The sequence below is a fragment of the Giraffa tippelskirchi genome, chromosome X (assembly GCF_054371585.1).
Source record: "Giraffa tippelskirchi isolate mGirTip1 chromosome X, T2T-mGirTip1v1.2.pri, whole genome shotgun sequence".
Classification (NCBI taxonomy): Eukaryota; Metazoa; Chordata; class Mammalia; order Artiodactyla; family Giraffidae; genus Giraffa; species Giraffa tippelskirchi.
This window is the reverse complement of record NC_137289.1, coordinates 34,365,261-34,385,245: the sequence shown is the minus strand read 5'-3', so window position 1 is coordinate 34,385,245 and position 19,985 is coordinate 34,365,261. Positions and strand designations below refer to the sequence as shown.

General features: G+C 44.0%; 1 protein-coding gene across 9 annotated transcripts in view; it reads right to left on the bottom strand.

Annotated features, from left to right (window-relative positions):
- Nucleotides 1–1,411: 1,411 nt before the first annotated feature.
- The window catches only part of KIAA1210 (KIAA1210 ortholog), an 80,174-nt gene continuing 61,600 nt past the window's right edge, over nt 1,412–19,985 (bottom strand). For 3 of the 9 annotated variants that reach the window (XM_081564396.1, XM_081564395.1, XM_081564397.1), the window contains 7 exons: nt 17,721–17,918; nt 14,002–14,110; nt 8,320–11,862; nt 8,064–8,210; nt 6,798–6,940; nt 5,235–5,340; nt 1,412–3,749 (listed from right to left, as the gene is read on the bottom strand). In XM_081564396.1, the coding sequence (XP_081420522.1) occupies nt 3,577–3,749; nt 5,235–5,340; nt 6,798–6,940; nt 8,064–8,210; nt 8,320–11,862; nt 14,002–14,110; nt 17,721–17,918 (4,419 nt within the window). In that variant the 3' untranslated portion in view covers nt 1,412–3,576. The remainder of the gene's footprint in view (nt 3,750–5,234; nt 5,341–6,797; nt 6,941–8,063; nt 8,211–8,319; nt 11,863–14,001; nt 14,111–17,720; nt 17,919–19,985) is intronic. The other 6 variants (XM_081564399.1, XM_081564398.1, XM_081564400.1 and 3 more) reach the window with 3 other exon arrangements.

Genomic DNA, 19,985 nt, shown 5'->3' with positions numbered 1-19,985 from the left:
ATTCGTGTCCAAGTATTTGTGCATGATTTATATATGTGTGTATCTCCTGCCTCCACCTCACCTCCCCCAGGACTGTGAACTTCTGAATGGTTGGGGCCTTAAAATGTTTTATCTTTCCCAGAGTCCTAGGCACTGAGTTGTCCGCTTAGTAGGTGCTCCACTAATATCTGTCAAAGTAAGCTTAACACTTACACTGTCATTTTTTTTTTTGTCACCGATGTTGACGTTTTAAAATGTGTTATATTATTCCTTATGGCTAGAACCACATGGTGAGACAGAAGGCAAAGCACTCCCTGTCACCATTATTTCAACTGAAAGGGCAGGTCAAGTAGTATGATTTGAGGCCCTTCAAACTAGTTCTGATTTGTTAGTATTTCTGTGGTGCTAGTTGTTAAAACAGTATTGCTTCCAGGCCCAGGCAAGAGGTATCGCTGTCTTGAGCTCTATGCTTTAGAGGGCCACTTTGGTCCTCTTCCAGCCACACCCCTCCCACCAGGGCCAGGAGCCCAGCCTGTGGGAACAAGGGGTGTGTCCCTGCTAGCCCATGCTCCAGGTACCTGGCAGCCCTGAAGAGTCCCTAGCCTGCTTCCAGGGCCCGTGTGCTCCTCTTAGACCTGTCCCGGGGAGGGCTGACTGCACTCATTGCCGGGGTGGGTGCTTCCAGGCCCAAGGAGGGGTTGTAGGCCCAGAAGGGGATGCGGCCTAGCCTAGGAGCCAGGGAAGGGACAAGGGGAGGGGAAGGAGGGCAGCTCTTCCCACACCATCAGGGCAGAACTTAGAGGAGTCCGAGAATTCTAAATCCCAACCTGGCCTTTCAGGTAATTAGGAAGGTGCATTTTTCAGGGAAGGAGATACAAATTATTTAATAGTTTATCATTTGATTTAAACATTTCAAATATTTTTAGACATGTTATGTGGATCCCTAACTAAACTCTTTTTTTTTGAATCTTGCAAATAGGACAAGTGTTATGGACAGGCCAGATTAAATGTCTGTTCTATTACCATTTCCCCTTGCTCACTCTGTGTTACACTTTGTTACCTGAGCACAGCGGGGCCCCTTCTTTTTGATAATGGCTTGTTCTAGAAGCCCATCTTGCAGGAAGACTCAGACCTAGTCCCTGAGCCAGGCTGCAGTACAACCTCCATCTTGTCCCCTCTACTCACCTGTCTGCATTTTCTCTCCCACTCATCTCTTTGCTCCTCATTGTTCACACACGTGAAAATCTCTTTAGTACTACCACTCCCTCATATAGACACCCCCCTGGAGGCCATCAGCTTGGTCAGGCACACCTGCGTAGGGGTCCTTTCTGCTCCACACAACCTCTCAAGATTATTTGCTCTTCTGGCAACACTTGGGTCTAAATTGTCAATAACCTATTCAGTTTCCCTCCCCATGTGACAGACAGAGACAGACTATAGAACAAGCTTTATTGAATTTATTTGCTTTGCATACAGCAGAAATCAAGAATGCTAAAAGAAGCTGAAAACTTATCAAAATGTGCCTTTATGCATTAAATAAGACTTAACCTCTTTACTTAAAACATATTTTTTTGTTGTTAACTGTGAAAAAGAAATTGTTAATGGAGAGTTCTTAGAGTGAGAATAACCTAATTGTGGTCCAACCTGAGAAAAGGGGGAAGGGAGCTGTAACAGTTAACCTACCAGGATTACCTGGGTAAAGGGCATCTACCTTAATGAACTGTTCACTATGGAAATACAACAGAAATCAAACCCAATCAATTAATCAAAACCCTAGCATTATCAAAAAGGCAAAAATATAGTATAAGGAAAAATACTTGTTTTATAGAGAAAATGCAAAATCCAGCAAATGATTGTATAATGTTCACAATATACCATCATCAGGAAAACCAAGCATCAAGGGTTAAAATTACCTCTGCCACCCTACAGCCTCTGAATTGTTCTTGCATAAGGCAGCACCCTACTCAGAATTTAAAGGCACAATTATGTCTAGGGCTGCATTTCTGTTTAAACAAAGTAGCTCCATGGTGACAGAGGCAGATACCATGAAAGGTATAATACTAAGACACTTCTGGGATCCCTGAGAAAATGAGCCAGGTACTGTCCAGGCATCCAGAAGGAGCTCTCCCTTAGTGTTTAGTGTGTGTGTGTGTGTGTGTGTGTGTGTGGCAGGGCGGGGGGGAGGGTTTGAATGGAGGGCAAGGACTTGGAGTGAGTGGTTCACTGGGGAGGTAGGAGCTGTCCAGCCTCGTGACTGTTGGGTGTGTGTGCCTCTAGGAATGAGGGCAGGGAAAGGCTAATTCAATCAATTCAGGCTTCCAGTTAGCAGAAAGTCACCTGTTCTATGGCTTTGAGAATTCAGTCTTGCTTTGAGCCCAAATCTTGTGAAACAGAGGCTGCTGAGAAAAAGCAACAAGAAACTGGGCTACTTGGAGCCAGGGCGTAAGACAGCTGTCCAGGAGCCCCAGACTTCCTTTGTGGAAGTCTTCCCATCTGCCTGACTAAAACCACAGCTTTTGGCCTCTACTGTGCTGTGCTGTGCTGTGCTTGTTGCTCAGTTGTGTTCGACTCTTGCGACCCCATGGACTGTGGCCCACCAGGCTCCTCTGTCCATGGGATTTCCCAGGCAAGGATATTGGAGTGGGTTGCCATGCCCTCCTCCAGGGGATCTTCCTGACCCAGGGATCAAACCCAGGTCTCCTGCACTGCAGGCAGATTCTTGATTGTCTGAGTCACCAGGGAAGCCCCCATCTGCAGAATTTTGAATTTTAAGAGGGCCTTAAGTGCTTTAAAAATAGGATATGTATGACATGCACTATGCTTCTGAGCAACTAGAGAGGACCACAGTGGCACTGGGGTGAGAAGTCAAATACTGGAGGGCTAACCCCTCAGAGGAGTATCATAGTCCCCAAGGAATGTTATGCCTCATAAGAAGGTGCTCACAGCTGCCAGACTTGCAACAGGTTGACAAGCAGCATGTGCAAAGAGAGCTCTGTATAAGTTGCAGGGGTTGGGGCCCCTCAGGGATACAAAGAAGGTGTTTCAAAGGGCAATGGAATGACTGGGGAGCTGGCTGTGCACATTTTTTCTTGGAAACCCAGAATTTTCACTTCTATCAATACCACCTCTTCTTAGGAGGCTTTACAAAGTTCAGAGCAGCAACGAAAGAACTGAAGCATTTAATTAGGCTCATAAAACATACAAGCCAATCCTTGGACCAGATCATCTGGACATTTCCATTAGAATGAATTTATTTGATCAAGGGAAATGCCCACCTCTTAGTTGCTCAAACAAAATGTTTTAGCTTTCTTCCTTCTACAGCCCATGGTCCAAAGTTAAAGATTTCTCAATTCAACAGCAGTGCAAACATTTTACATAGTTTTTATAAAGGAAATGCTGGGTTTTCAGATGCTGGCAGTGACTGTACTGAAGGTTAGGCATTCATGGCATCTATTTCATTCAAATTATCAACTTTAATGCCCATTTTAAGGCTCTTATGCTTAATAAAAATGGCTACAGTAAATAATTCACTACATGGCATTAATATAGCTATTGGCAAATATAATTTGAAATGCTGATACTCCACCCAGGAGCAGTTTATTGCATCTTTTCTGCTATATGGCTCCATGCCTCAGCTTTCTTCTTGGCCAGGGAGAACCAGACCGGTTCAGCCAGCTCAACCGGCTGTGGTAGCATGGCTGGAAGTGCAGCAGACCTGGTTTCTTTTTCCATCGAAGGTACTTGAAGTATCTTCTCGTCTTCAAATCCAACTGGAACCAAACCATAGCAAATAACACATAAGCAGTAAGAAGCCCCAGAGATACTGAAGTATGTTTATGGGATGCAATAAAAATTTTCCTCCTTTTAGGTTTCTTCTGGCTTCTAAAAGTCAGTGCATGGGCAATGCTATAGGGTGGTATGTGAAAGGAGTAATGTCAATGTGGCTAGAACCACAGAGGCCTGGACATTGGAAGACCTGAGAATAAATACCTGCAGCTGTAACTGCCAATCTTTGGGTCATTATTATTGGACTGTCTTACACTTTTGAACTGAGACCAGAGTGGAAACATGTTATATGGTAGCCATTCAGTTTTTAAAATTTCAAATAAGGTAATATTGTTTTTGTTACGCCAATCCCTTATGTTGTATGAAATCACTGTTTATGACTCAATAGGTCCACTCAGGAAAAGTCTATGCCAAATAACATTATATCAACTGCTCCTACTAAGCAGACTACCTCGCTATGCCCCAGTTCTACAAGTACCTCCTTCCCTCATCCTGCTTTATGGTTGATTGACTTAGTGGCTTAGAGTCAGCCAGTGGTTCTCAACCCTGGTCACATATTAGAACCACCTAGGGTCTCTTTAAAAATACAAATGCACGTGCTATTTCATGAACTAACTGAATTAGAATCTCCAGCAGTGGATCCAGGACCATCTATAATTTTTTAAAAATCACATCAGGTGATTCTAATACATAGTGAGAGTTGAAAACCATTTGATAGGAGTACCGTGCCCATGAGAGGCTATTCACTTGACCTAAGCAGGTCAAGTGCTTCTATAGCATGGCCGGACGATGGATTCCTAAATTCCTAATTTCTTCATGAGATGGACTAAGGAAGAGAACAAAGATGACTCAATATAAACCTATCCTCCCCTCTCCCTGCTCCTTCTGGAAAAAAAATCCCTCTGACACATAACTCTACTGATGAGACCCCATTCGATTTTATCACAGCACAGTGTTTTTCTCAGCTTTCAACATGCCCCACCTCTCATAACCCTGCTCAGAATATGGAGGGGCTGAAACAAACCTTTTAAATAGTTTTAAAAAATTCAATACTATTGGGCATTTATACCAGATTATTTTTCACAGTTTCACTGGGAATGTAGAGGGTGAGAAAATACCGCTTTGCTGTGAACTAGAAAGTGGCTTGGTATTCTCTCCTTTTGAATACCAGCCACAGAAACGTTCTAGTGCACGGTCACAATTTTGTTCCTATGCAGATTCCTTGATGGGGTAAAAGACTGAAAGGCCCTCTGAAAGTTACACACTGGACTGACTTATAGTAGTCATAATAGTTGTATTTTCCTAAAACAAGCTAATATCTGTATCTAATGGAAGTACCATGAGAGAATCACAAGCTGATTTGGGGGAAGAGACACATATTGCCTGAGTTTGAAATGGGAAGTTTCACATTCTGTGAGAGCTCTTTTGGGAGTTGAGGGATAGGGTTTTGTTTTGTTTTGTTTTTTTACCTGTTTTGGTAGACTTTGGAGGCTTTGTTGGTGCCATCTTCTCTTGTCTCTTGACATCAGAAATGAGAACCATTCTTGGTTGGCTTTCACTTACAAGGCCAGTTCTCTTTAATACAAAAATGAAAACAGGAAGATCTTGTAAGTCCTGACATGAAAATAGCAAATTACTTACTCAGATCATAGGTGCACGTCCCATCCTGGGTATTATAAGTTCAACATTAACCAAAAAGAGAGAGAGGTAAGGAAGGAAAGAGCATGGAAAGCACCTAGGTGCAGAATTTAGGATCATAAAATCTAAGCTGGTTCAACTTTATCACCTTTCTGAGCTGAGAGAAAAGGTTATCTAATCATATAAACAGTGTAAACAGGTTAAGATGAGAATTACTTAGCTCAACTACAACCTTTTCTCTAGCAGTTTACCAACACTTAACAGAAAGCTAACCGAAATGTGGTTGCAAACAAATCTTATCAATTAATTGGGTTCCATAGATTTCTACACAACAAAACTTGTTTACATCTTTTGTTCATGACTTGCATTAGAAAATGATACAACTATAGGTCTTTTCAAAATGATACAGTTTAAGCTTTTCAAATTAACCTCACCACAACTGATCTAAATTAATTAGTTTACATATCCTAGTGTATTTCCCTCTGACAAAACCTTAACCAAGGTAGACTTTTCCACCTGTATGATCCTGCTCCCATAAAAATAATAATAATGATGAAATGAAAAGATCTTTAAAAGCAAAAAGTGAAAACAGATTTTCACATGATCCTTCAACAAATTCTGTAAGAAATTAAAAGCATAGGAACTTAGACATCTCTTGATATGTAAACTTCATTGAGTTTTCTTAAGGCAGTTTTATGCAGTGTTGACAAGAGGGGTCCTCATTCTAAAACTTCCAAAGGCATTGCAAGTGGGACATTAAAAGCAGGATGTCATCCCATCATGTTCTGATCCGTTAGCCTAGTTCATCACATAATTTCACTTTTAATCTATAGGGAGGTGCCAGACCAAACCAAATCAATATGTGGAAGCCCAAACACCAAACATTACCTTTATTTACATAAAGGAAAATCATTATGTACTGATAATGGAAAGGTGCCCAGAAATAAAATGTTAAGTGAAAAAGAATATGGTTTAATTCTACTCATATTTTCTTAAATACATATACATATTTAGAGGCCTAAAATATTTGTAAGAATAGTTACTCAACTCTCCCCAGTGGTGACCTTTGGGGTTTTCTTGTATCTACTTATGCCTCAACCAATTTAGAGAAATACTGTTCTAGAATATTTAGAACAGGATTTGATTTATAGAATCTTCTCTATAAACTGCTTTTCACAAATCCTTTAGGAACATAAAGTGGGGGCACCTTTCTGTGAGTACAAACCAAGTCTTTCCCCCTAAAAGTCCCTTTGGCTTGATAAATGCACCCAAAGAGGTGGGGAACTGCCTGTCTGGCAAAGTTCCTAATAGAAGCTTAATCAATTGGCTCCAATGACACTTTGGAGTGTTTTGTAGGCTACTCCAGGTCCTACTCCATGTCTGGGTTCTTTCACCTCAGCCTTGGCTGCAGCTCTACTCTTGGGTCTTGCCTCTTTGGGAGAAATGTTGGCCTGGAAGCTCCCCTGCTCCTGCTTTATCGCGGTTATCGAAGCTGGCTCTGAAGCGGCATACTCTGACCATTGACCAGGAGCTTTTCCTGAGAAAGGAATGAAAAAAAGTAGAACTAAAGTGAGGCAGGCTGGGTCTTGAGACTGACTGGGACCTACCCGCAATAATGTCTCAAATGGGATCCTTGTTAACTGCCAAATGAAAATAAACAACATATAGAGAAGGGCCCCATTCTTTAGTGCCTTCCCCACAACTTTGCAAGGCAGGAACACCTTGAGTAGATAAGCTGTACTTCAAAGTTTGTCAGCTGTCCTCTTACTGGTCCCTTTCCCTCCCTTGTCCATCTCTCTTTCTATCCCCAATTCAGATAGGACAATGGTTGCCAAGGGGGCTAGAGAAGTTCCTAGAAGGCCAGATGATTAGGCCACTGATGTCATTTCTCTAACTTCAAGGAAAATCTTATTGCATCTGTTACTTCGTGGTCTCTAATGAAAGTATGTGGTTATGGATATGGTTACACGCATGTATAAGACTATGTGATGATGATTCTGAAGGTACAAAGGCTTTGAGAGAGAAAAATGCTCAAAAAGTCACCTAGCTCTTGATTCTTAGACATTTCAGGTGAGTTAAGAAGCTGTGGAAGTACAAACATTTACAATAAATTAAGACTTCAAGCTGAGAGTCTGAACATAGTGCTCCATTAATGAGTTGGCTTCAAAAATATATATGGGGGACTTCCCTGGAGGTCCAGCGCTTAAGACTCCATATTTCCACTATAGCAGGTTTGATCTCTGGTCAGGGAACTAAAATCCCACGTGCTGAGTAGCAAAAAAAGATTAAATAAAAAATAAAAAGCTACGTGGTGTTGAAGGGAGCGTAATACATGTAAAGGTATTTTGAGAAAGGCATAAAATCCCATCTACATGTATATGAGGTAAGGAGGATGGGGAGATGGTTACATGTCCATTACAGAATGTGGACAAATGTCCAAAGGAGACCCCCTTGGGAAAGAGAAGACTCCAAGTTAACCATCTCCAAATCTATTCATCTAGAATAGAGCATTATTCTGCCCCTAAATCCCCAAGCCAGCCCTATCAAAGCCACAAGGCAATGGGCAAGGCTAGAACAGACTTCCTCCCATTCAAGACTTTGCTTTCTGGTTCTTCTCTCCTCTTGGTACCTGCTGCCCATCTGGGAAGATAAAGACTCACCTGGGATCCTGTAAGCAGGTTGCTTCTTGGCCATACTTTCAGATTTGGGCCTCCTCTGTTGCTTCTCTGCCAAGTCAGGTACAGTGGTGAGGTTTTGCATGGTGCCCAGGGCCGCCTTGGAAGCCCTTCCGATTGGTGGGGCTGTACCTACAGAGGATGAAATTGAGCCCAAAGAGAGTGAATAAAGCTTGATAAAACCTTGATGAAACTGAGCCCAAGGAGAGTGAATAAAGCTTGATAAAACCTTGTTTCTCACCTTTATACTTCTGTGAGAAAGGGGTTCTTCTTAGTCGGACTCCAAAAAGCTTTTCAACATCAGCCCTGTTGTTGGATGAACCTGAACAGCTGTTATTTTGATCATCACTCTCAGGAACCTCCTCCTGAGAGGAACTGCTTACAGAAGTGGGCACTTGCAAGGCAGGAGCAGCAGCCAGCATGGGCTTGGTAAGGGCAGTTGTGACGTTCTTAGTGAGGTCTTCAGAGCTTTGGCTGGGTTTCTTGATTTTGCTTAGAGACCACCAGCTAGGATCACTCTCCCAAGTGGTTCCCTCAGCGGCAGCACTCACGGGACTTGGATTAACCTGTTGCTGATGTTCAGGCTCTGCAAGAGCCTGAAAAGCTTGTTTGGGAGGCAGGTACTGCTCAGAACCTCTCTGCTTCACAGGTGCACTCACTGGGCCTATTGAGAGCATCAGTGGCTGAAACTCAGCTCCACCTTTGACTTGGCTGGGGCATTTGCCAGGCAGCCAGTCTTCAGAACTCTTCCATTCTTCAGGAGAGCTCTCAGAAGCTGAGGAGGTTTTCTGCTGGTACTCAGGCTTCCCCAGTGTCTGGGCAAGATGTCTGGGAGGCAGCTGCTCTTTAAGACTGCTCAGCTTCGCAGGAGCACTCTCTGAATGGGAGAGGACTTCTTGTAGGCCTTTGGGCTTCTCCAAGCTTGGTAAAAGGCTTTTCATGGGCGCTTGGTTCAAAGAAACGGCTCCCTCAACATCGGCACTCTCCCAGCCTGAGGAAACTTGCTGCTTGACTTTAGGCTTCAATGATTTGGAAGGTGGATTTGAAGATGAAGGATCCATGCGAGTTCCCTCCTCTGTAGCAGGCCTCTCTGAAAAGACATGCTCTGTCATATACTTCACGAATGACTGAGAAGGACCCTTGACAGTCACCGATTTCTTAGGTATGACTTCTTTATCAGCCATGCTCTCTAGACGTGAGGAAATCTCCAGAACTTTAGACTTTTTAAGCACTCGGCTGGGATATATGGGAGGCAGTGGCCTTCCAGAAATGCCCACTTTGGCAGCAGCACTCTCAAAATTCAATGATATTTGCTGGACTTTCTGTCTCACGATGGAGTAGGGATGTTTGTCAGGCAGCAGCTGGGTAGATGCACCCCCTTCAGTGTCGACACTCTCTGGACCTTCAGAGAGTGCTTGTTTGACTCTTGCTCTCATCCGGGCCTGAGAAGTCTCTCTGGGAGGCAGTGGCTTCGGGGCAATGTCCCACTCGACAGCAGTGCTCTCTGGACTTGCAGAGGCTGATTGCTCAAACATGGGGATCTCCCAGGACTTCTGGATGGTGGATCTGGGAGACAAAGGCGCCTCTGGACTGCTCCGCTCTGTGGGAGCACTCACGGACTCCAGCGGAATGGTCTGTGGCTGGAATTTAGGCTTCACTGAGGGCTGGGGAGGCGGCACCTCCACAAAGCTGCCCTCCTCAACAGTAGTGCTCTCCAAGGTTTTCTGGGCTCGAGGATGTGTCAAGGACTGGGGAAAACATGTTGGGAGCAATTTCTCCATCAGAATGATCTTCTGAGCAACAGAACCCTCCAAACCTGCAAATATACTCTGTTCATCTTCAGAATGAGTCACAGAGGCTTGTTGCTGGGCCAGAGCTCTCATCGGGGGCTCAGAATGATGCTTGGGAAGCAGCAGCTTCGTAGAAATGCTCTTCTCAACCACAGTGCTTTCTGCACCCATGGAGACTTGGTGCTCAACTGCTGGCTTCACCGTGGCCTGGGAAGGATGTGGGAAAGTCAGCAAGTGCGCAGGTGTGTTCTTCTCAACAGTGGGGCTCTCTGGACGTGCAGAGCTTTCTTGCTGAGCTGCTGGTTTCACTGAAGGCTGAGAAGGATATCTCGGAGGCAGCACCCCTGCAGAAGTCATCTTTTTATGTGTCATCACTCCTGGATCCACTCCTGGTGGCTCAACTTTTGGCCTCATCAGGCGCTTAGAAGTCACTCTGGGAGGCAGTGGCTCCATAGTAATGCCCCACTCCATGGCTGCACTCTCTGGGCTTGTGGAGGTGGGTTGCTCGAATGTAGGGCTCACCCAGGACTGGAAAATGTCCCTGGGAGACAGCTGCCGCACAGAAGCACCCTGCACTTCAGGTATGGTCTTTGAAGCCAGGGAGACTTCTTTGGGGTCTTTAGGCTTTGCCACAGCCTGGGCAGAGGATTCCAAGGCCTGGGCTGGGGGTCCAGGAGACACCTCTTCTTTGGTGTCATTGGCACTGTTGTACTTCTCCACATAACTATTTGATCCCACGGAGACTTTGTCTTCTGGCTCCCCCACAGCCCTGGAAGCACATGTGGGAGTCGGCGGCTCATTGGAACCACTCAGCTGTCCCAAGAAACCCGAGTTTGTGAAGACTTCTTGGCCATTTTTGGACTTGCTCAGGGACTGGAGAGAGGGTGTGGGAGCCTGGTGCTGCTCGAAATCACTGCCCTCTTTGGAAGTGCTCTTGGAATCAGAGAAGACAGCTGTGGCTTCGGACTTCTCCAAGGACTGTGAAGAATACCTAGGGGCCTGCTGCTGCTTGGGACTGCTCAGCTCCACAGCTGAACCTTTTGATTCTGGGAAGACTTCTTCTTCATTCCTGCGCATCTTGGAGGGTGGGGAAGTACATCCAGGAGCCAGCTGTTGCTCAGAATCACTGTCCTCGTCTGAAGTGCTCTTGGGATCTGAGAAGATGACTGTATCTTTTGACTTCCCGAAGGACCATGAAAGGCTTCTCCCAGGTGGTTTCCCGGCAGAAAGGGCTCCCTCCATCAAGGCACTCATGCTCCTGGAGATCCTCGCTGTTAAGGCCTGCAGAACACTTCTGGGAGGCTTTTCTTTGAGGGTCTCTTGATCGGACTTCGTTTTAAATTGGACAGTTTTCACATCAAAGCTAGAAGCTTCTTCCTTTTCTGGCTGGCTCTGAGAAGGCTCCATAAACACCTGATCGTCCACTGCCACCGAGAGAGTATCTTGGGGTGTAGATGGCCTTCCCGCCACATGTGATAGAGCAGCTTCTGGCTTCTTGGCTCCAGAAGTCCCATCTTCATGGGATGGTGACAGACCACCCACCATGGGCTCTTCCGTGTCTTCAGGCTTGAGTTGTGATGCTGACGCTTTTCTGGTTTCAGAATCTGCACCGGCAATTCCCCTTCCTGGGTCATCTTTACCTGACGGCAGCTCCTGAGGAGTAGTGCTTTCTGTCTGTGGTGTTGTGGGCTGCTCCACGACTTGCTTCTCCAAGGACAGTTGCCAGAAATGGCAGTCTCTGGTGTTCTTATCAGCAGGTGGGGACCCAGCTTCATCACTTAGGCCAAGCACTCCAGTGGATTGTTTAAAGCTTATTCCTTTGGATCCACACTCACTCGTTCCTGAAGTACTTGACCTTTTCTTTCCATGGTGTGTCATGTATGCTGCTGGAAATGGGTAACTCTGACTCTCAGTAGCATCTGTGTTTGTAGCCAGATCCATTGTCTCCTGTTTAGCAATCTCAGTCTCGTTGCTCTGTTCCTGGCTTGAGGCATCTGTACCAAACAGAAGGAAAGGAAAAATGTGTTCTTTTGATTTTCTAAAATAAGAATACTCTACCCTGGCCCAGTGGGCACCTATTTGCTATTGAATTCCCTAGTGTGGAGAAGTAGCTACTCAGAAGATAGAGAACGACTAGGTCACTATTAGCCTTCTGCAGTTGGAAATTTTTAAATCTAAGTGAAATTCAGTTTTATGAACTGATTCCAAGGTTGGAACATCACCAGCATATCAACAGTTTGTTCCACAATTAGAAGTGAGACACATCAAAAAGCAATTTTTGAACTTGTAACAACGATTACCTTTTAGGAAACTGGGGCAGGGTGAAGGGAAATTTTACTTCCTCCTTAGTATTTATATTTTCTACTTAATTCTACTTAATTTTAACATGATATACAGGTATTTTTATTTTTCTAAGAAAGGTGTCAACAGGGGTTATCTGCAAGGTAGGATTATGCCCTCTTCACTTCTTCTGCTTTCAACTGTCTTTATTAAAATAATCTGGCATAATATACATGCAAAGAAATTCTTGAAAAGCCTTAACATTTGCACTGATCCACAGGCTTCAGGTCAAACATAAGGCAGCAGTTGTACAGGTTGGTCTTCTCTTCCCTAGCAATTTTACTATGTGTATTCAGTCATGTCCTACTCTTTGCAACCCCATGGACTGTAGCCCTCCAGGCTCCTCTGTCCATGGGATTTCCCAGGCAAGAATACTGGAGTGGGTCGCTATGCCCTCCTCCAGAGAATCTACGTTTCCTTCACTGGCAGGCGGGTTTTTTCAGTTCAGTTCAGTCACTCAGTCGTTTCTGACTCTTTGCAACCCCAGGGACTGCAGCACGCCAGGCCTCCCTGTCCATCACCAACTCCTGGAGTTTACTCAAACTCATGTCCATTGAGTAGGTGACGCCATCCAACCATCTCGTCCTCTGTCGTCCCCTTCTCCTCCCGCTTTCAATCTTTCCCAGCATCAGGGTCTTTTCAAAAGAGTCAGTTCTTCACATCAGGTGGCCAAAGTATTATTTTTTACCGCTCACTTTAATCCCTGGGTGAGAGGGCCTTGGCCACCTCCCTTCCTCATCATCTACTGGTCTCTAGCTCCATCTAGTGGTGACACATTTAGAATCTAGAACAGGGCACGGTTGAGGGTTGCGGGGGCAGTGCAGGGAGCTGCACTCCAAACCACTCTCCTGACATGGAAAATCAAAGTATCTGCCCTCACGGACACCGAGTAAGTTTTATCCTCTGTGTAAAAGGGACAGCTATTAAAAATAAATATGAAAAGAGGATAAAAAGAAAGTTAAAAGTCACTCATTTAATTTCTTTGTTGTTATATAGAAGAGTTTTGTGGTTTTGTTACTCTTCATGGGAAAATGTTTTTAGAGATATCCTGACTTTGAACCCACATGTGAAACCCTTTACGGCAAAAATATGAAATAACTATTTGACTTAATTTGTGGAACAGGAATTTTGGTTTACCAAGTGTTGCTTGAAATTAGATTGCCATCAGCTGGAGCCAATACACACACACTGTATTTTCACTCCAGTGGTATTTTTTGTTTGGGGGTTTGATAGGTGTTGGCTGCCAAGGGCATCTGTCTGCAGCTGTCCAAGCCCTCTTTGCCCATGGATAGGGGAACTGGTCTCACTGTTAACATAAGACCTTTTCTCTCTACTTGAAGAGAAAAGCAACTTTAAAAAAAAACAGGCTTTTTTTCCCCACCAATTCTGTTATTGTTGTCTGGTTCTGTTGCTGTGGGGGAAAGCTGAAGGGGAAATCACTGGCTGCCCTCAGATATCTGGGCTCACTGAAGAACTTGGCATGGACATCAGATGTGGAGAGGATTAAACAAACTGACAAATAAATATGCACAAAATGCCTCTCTGGTTGGAAATTCATTTAGGTAAAATAGGAATTCAGGTATGGCCCTTTACCTAACACAAGTGGCAACTATATTAAATGGAAAGTTCAAACGGAGAAACTTGGACCATATTAATATGCATCTTAAATTGAAAGCCCTCAGAAGACCAAGGACAGCAGGCCTGGGCAATTCTCATTATATAGTTCTTATCACATAGCACTGTGCCATGAAGCTTGAGTATGTGTTTATGGGTGACGGCGAAGATATGCCAACCTGCGCTGTCTTTTTCCGGCTTTGTTTGGTCAGCTTCTTTTGGTTTGGTTGCGCTTTTCTCTTCTTCAGAAGCCACTGAGAGGCTTGGCTCCTCCTGTTTTGGTTCCACCTAGAAGAGGGAAAGAGCTTAAATCAGGCTGAAATGCTCTCCACCCACTCTTGCATGGTTGCCAAAGAAAAAAGCATCAGGGAAAAAAGCCCTTGCTATCCAAATGGCTGTGTTGGGAGCATAACAATACCATTCACAATGGAAATTATTTCAGTAGCATCCATAACCCAGTGATCATTTTACCTACTGGAAGTACTTCATTTAGATTTGAAGTTTCTGGTCTCTGAGTGATATGCTGAAGGGAACTCTTGAAAACACCCCAGAAACCACTGACCCACACTGCAAGGCCATCAATCTGACAATGGGGCTGTGGGGCCTGACAACAATCATGATATACATCTAAAGGCAAACATACAGCTCTATGTTCCCACTCAAAGTGCCTCAGTAAACAGACTCAGCTCAAAATTATTTACTTTTGAATGGATCAGGTCAGATAGACCTGGGTTCAGATCCCTGCTCCATCATGTGCTCTCTGTATGATCTTGGGCAAGTTACTCTCTATATCTCTGTCCACATCTATAAATTAAGAATAAGGGGAACCCTCCTGTGGGACTTGCAGATCTAAGAAATTCCAAAGCAGGGAGCCAGTAGCAGCAGAATCTCTGTCATAAAGGATCCTGAACACTTTTATTTTCATTCATCCATGTGTCAAGGAGAGAGGCAAAAGGAAGAAGTAGATGCCCTGACCTTGTTAGAGAATTCTACCCAGGCCTTACCTCAATTAGGCTATGCAGAAAGAAGAAAGTCAGAAAGAAGGGTCTTGCTAAGTCTTCCTTCATCAACATTCCCTATGTGTCCAGGTTTGTGGTGAAGTGTCCAGGTGATCATGCATATACAGGACTTGATGTATATGGCCTAGTGATTGATCACCCTCTGCTTGACATTGAACCAAGGAGATTCTCTCAGTACTACTAGAAGGCCTTCCTCCCATGCCCACCATTCTGCCAGCTGTTCTTTCATCTTATACTTTATTTTCTTTCTAAAGCAAAACTTCAATGTTTAAGCTAGGGGCAACATGATGGGGGTGAAAAGCAAACTGAACCGGAAGTCAGAAGATGAGGTTCTGGTCCTACTTCTGCCATTACTAGAGTGTTTGACCTTGGACATCTATTTGTGCTTTAATGTCCTTCCTGGTAAAATGCCTGTAACTATGAAATCTTTTCATCTCCTCCATCTCTGATTTATAGCCCTTTACTTATAACCCAGAGTTACTGAGGCTAAAGATGCAGCCAAGTGAATTTTCCAGCTAACTGACACATTCTTTAAAATACCAATTTTTTAAAAATTCTTTGTTGTTGTCATTCAGTAACTAAGTCATGTCTGACTCTTTGTGACCCCATGGACTGTAGTGTGCCAGGCTCCTCTGTCATTCACTATCTCCTAGAATTTGCTCAAACTCATGTTTATTGAGTTGGTGACGCCATGCAATGATCTCATCCTATGTCACTCCCTTCTCCTCTTGCCCTCAATCTTTCCCAGCATCAGGGTCTTTTCCAGTGAGTCAGCTCTTCACATCAGGTGGCCAAAGTATTGGAGCTTCAGCTTCAGCATCAGTCTTTCCAATGAATATTCAGAGTTGATTTCCTTTAGGATTGACTGGTTTGATCTCCTTGCAGTCCAAGGGACTCTCAAGAGTCTTCTCCAGCACCACATTTTGAAAGCATCAATTCTTTGGTGTTCAGCCTTTTTTATGGTTCAACTCTCACATCTGTACATGGCTGCTGGAAAAAACCTTAGCTTTGACTATATGGACTTTTGTCAGCAAAGTGATGTTTCTGCTTTTTAATACGCTCTCTTTTCTTCCAAGGAGCTTCCAAGCATAGCTTTTCTTCCAAGGAGCTTTCAATTTTAATTTCATGGCTGCAGTCACTCTCCACAGTGATTTTGGAGCCCAAGAAAATAAAATCTGCCACTGTTTCCATTTTTTCTCCATTATTTGCCAGGAAGGGAAATGCCGATAGGACCAAATGACATGATCTTAGTTTTTTGAATGTTGAGTTTTAAGCCAGCTTTTTCAGTCTCCTCTTTCACCTTCATCAAAGAGGCTGTTTAGTTCCTCTTTGCTTTCTGCCCTTAGTGGGTATCATCTGCATACCTGAGGTTGTTGGTATTTCTCCTGGCAACCTTTTTTAAAAATTTTATTTATTTTTTAATTGAAGGATAATTGCTTTAGAGAATTGTGTTGGCTTCTGCCAAACATCAACATGAATCAGCCATAGATATGTATATCTCCCAGAAATCTTGATTCCAGCTAGTGATTCTTCTAGCCCAGCATTTCACATGATGTACTCTGCATATAAGTTAAATAAACAGGGTGACAATATACAGCCTTGACGTACTTCTTTCCCAATTTTGAACCAGTCTGTTGTTCCATGTCTGGTTCTAACTGTTGCTTCTTGACCTGTGTACAGATTTCTCACGAGGCAGATAAGGTGGTCTGGTATTCCCATCTCTTTAAGAATTTTCCACAGTTTGTTGTGATTTGCACAGTCAAAGGCTTTTGCAGTCAACGAAGCAGAAGTAGATGTTTTTCTGGAATTCCCTTGCTTTTTCAATGATCCAAGGGATGTTAGCAATTTGATCTCTAGTTACTCTGCCTTTTCTAAATCTAGCTTGTACATCTGGAAGTTCTTGATTTAATTCTTAGTTTTTAGTAAAAAAATCTTTTTCAAAGGAATCACTTCCCTATCTTCCTAAACACAGATCAGGGAATATAGTCCAACTTTTCTTGATGATTTGGATGAGTAGTGAACATGTCCTATTACACTGGACGCTGATACAGTGTGGCCCTGATACAGGTGGGCAAGGTTCTTGATCCCTATACTAAGTGGCCCAGATAGTTTGTGTCATTTCTTTCTGCTATCAACTGTCACTTCTCTTTGGTATCAGGTCTGATTCTGGTCTGTGGCCATGTTTTAAACATAATTGGCTTGCCTAAGTGTGCTAGGAAGCATAAGAACTTGGCTACCTATATGTGACACGGAGAGGTCTTTAGAGGGGTTAATAGCTGAGTTCTGAATGCATGGCAATGCTAGAAGCCTGACCTCCAAAGAAGTGGAACAGTGCTGCCAATTGTAACTCATAGGTCTTATCTGATTCATAATTAAAAAGAATCCTGATCTGGGCTATGATTGAATATCTTCTACAAAGAGTGCTGAGTGAATTCCCAGATACTAAGCCAGTAAGCAATTTCTTAGGAGTTAGGTCACTGTTTCTGCTTTCTTCCATCACTTTTATGTAAGTTCCATCTACACAGGACATCCCAGGCACTAGACACAAGTGTGGTCACCTCTCTCCGGGGCTGTCATACCTGGGACAGTGTCCTTGACTTTACCATCCCTACTTAGGGTATGGATCCCCCAAACCATACCACTTCCCTAAGAGCAGTTTGCAAAGGTTGGAACTCATCTTTTTGGGAGCAGTTTGCAAAGGTTGGAACTCATCTTTTTGGGGGGTGAGGCATGAGCGCAGCTTGCAGGTTCTGCTTCCCTGACTTCAGATTGAACCCAGGCCACAGCAGTGAAAGCCTGGAATCCTAACCACCAGGGAAATCCTGGAACTCATCTTTTCTTATATGGGAGTGTATTCCCAGGCCTCCTGAAGGACTTACAGTCACCTGGATGCTCTTCTTTTGTTTCCAGGGATCTAAAGCCATCTTGTGTTGAGCAGCTGAGGAATCCAAACAGCTCAGGGTGGTGGCTGAGGTGCTGAAGCCAACAGGCACCTGGGTGCTGCTGGACAAGGAGGGCATGGCAAGCGTGGTCAAGGACTGTGAGCGAACCAGTCCAGATGAGGGCTCAAAGGCACTCTGGAGAGAGTAGGAAAAGAGAAATGAGTCAGCTCTGTATGCTGGCCTTGGTCTCAAAGTTAGAAATTCCTCTGGCTGAAGAAACATTCCTAGAGAACTCCTTCATGACCTGCTGTCCCTTTTTCCTACAGCTAGAGTCAAGCTTCCGGTCAATGGACTCATTGGAGGCAAGGTGCACAATTTCAACTGGTTCCCTTGCAGGTGAAAACAAGAAACAAGATGTTCAGGTTGCTCCCCTGCTTTGAATGCATTCAGGAGCTCCCCTTTGCCCTCAGGATAGGAACCCCACCATTATACAGAGTTCACAAGGTCAGAGGTTTTGCATGTTCTCTTGTCCTGTACCCCTCTTATATTAACAGAAGGGGCTGACTGGGGTGAGAGGCACAATCTATGTCAGTAAAATCCATCAGGGCTCAGCGATTTCTCCATAGGAGTGCTCGGAGGAAGGAAGAAATCTGGTTGGAAGAGGGTTTGTCTGAAAGCTGTGTTTTTTGGATGCAAGGCTGATGGCAGCACCCAGAGGGATGGAGTGCACCACCACCAACGGGGTGGAGATGGAGCCTGTCGCCTTGTCCTCACTGTGGCTGGCCTCTATGCCTCCAAACTATCTGGGCTGGGGGCTCCTAGTTGGCTTCCTCTGTAGGACTTTCAAAGTAGTCTCCTCCGGGCTTCTTTTTTCTTAATTAATTAATTTTTTTATTGAAGGATAATTGCTTTACCCTATAAAAGCTCCAGGCTTCTTGACATTGGCTTTTCTACACCTTGAAGAGACACCCCAGAGCGCCTCTTATTTCTAAGAAGTTCCAGGTATTTGTGCTAGCAGAAGCCCCTCTCTCTCCTGGATGTCAGTGGCAAACGATGCAGTTTAGCAGGTAGACGGAACTTCCATGTGTGTTTACTCACTAGTTCTTCCCAAACTAGCTTTATGCAGTGCTAGGGTATTTGCAGCTTTCACATCCCTTCACATTTCCCCCTGGCCATTATATGTTGATCCAGTGATAACCTTAGTTACTGTCTTAGCTCCCAATATGGTTCTTTTATGGCCTGTGATTACAACGCCTGGGGATTTAACATAGCTAGTGAGTCAGACTGATGATACATTCAGCTCACCATCCTCTTGTTGATTCTAGGAAAGGGAGCGGAATGATACAGTTATCTTTGTGGGGCCCATCACACAAAATATAGTGGTCCCAAGTCTTTTCTAACTTCTTTAGCTAACTGCCATCCATGAATTTATATAACACCTCATCCTGATACTATTAATTTATCTTTAGCTTGTGTTATCTCTTGGGATTATGAACTTAATACTCAGTATACAGACTAGTGGCTCTTGTTTTATTGTTCTGAATATTTTTTTTTCATGCCTCAGAGTGGTCTTAGGGTTCTGGTCTTTGGGGACTGGATGGCAACATCTATGCCCCCACCAACTTCACATGATCTGTCTTTCCACTGCCTCTCTGACCATGGCTTTTACCACTTTCTGTTCCAGACCCAATGCTGGTTTTCTGTTCCTCAAACATTCCTTGCATACTCTTCCCTCAAGGCATTTTCACTTGCTGTTTCTGCTCTTCCCCCATGTCTGTGTTAGCTCACTCACTCCCTTCAGGTCTGGATACAAAAGCCACCTTCTCAGTGACACTTTTCCCAGCCAACTTATTTGAAATGTTAGCCTTCTACGCTGACACTTCACAATCCCCCTCCCTGGGTTATTTTTTTCCTCCTTGGCACTTTTTATCACAGTCTAACATACAGTATATTTTGCCTATTTTTCTTGTTTATTGTCAATATCACGCCCCCCACTGCAATATAAACTCCATAAATAAGAGTTTTCATCTGTTTTATTTACTACTGTATTCCTAACACCTACAACTGTGCTTGGTACACAGTAGTTGCTCAATAAATGTTTGTTGACTGGGTGAATTAATTATGTTAAAAGCTCCAAAGAGACATTGACCTTCTGAGAGGTCGTCAGAGAAAGCTGCTCTGTTCTCTGTATCATTTTAGTTATTCTTTTTGAGACCCACTAGCTCCAGCCAAAGATAGAAGGAAAAAGTCTCAGCAGTCTGT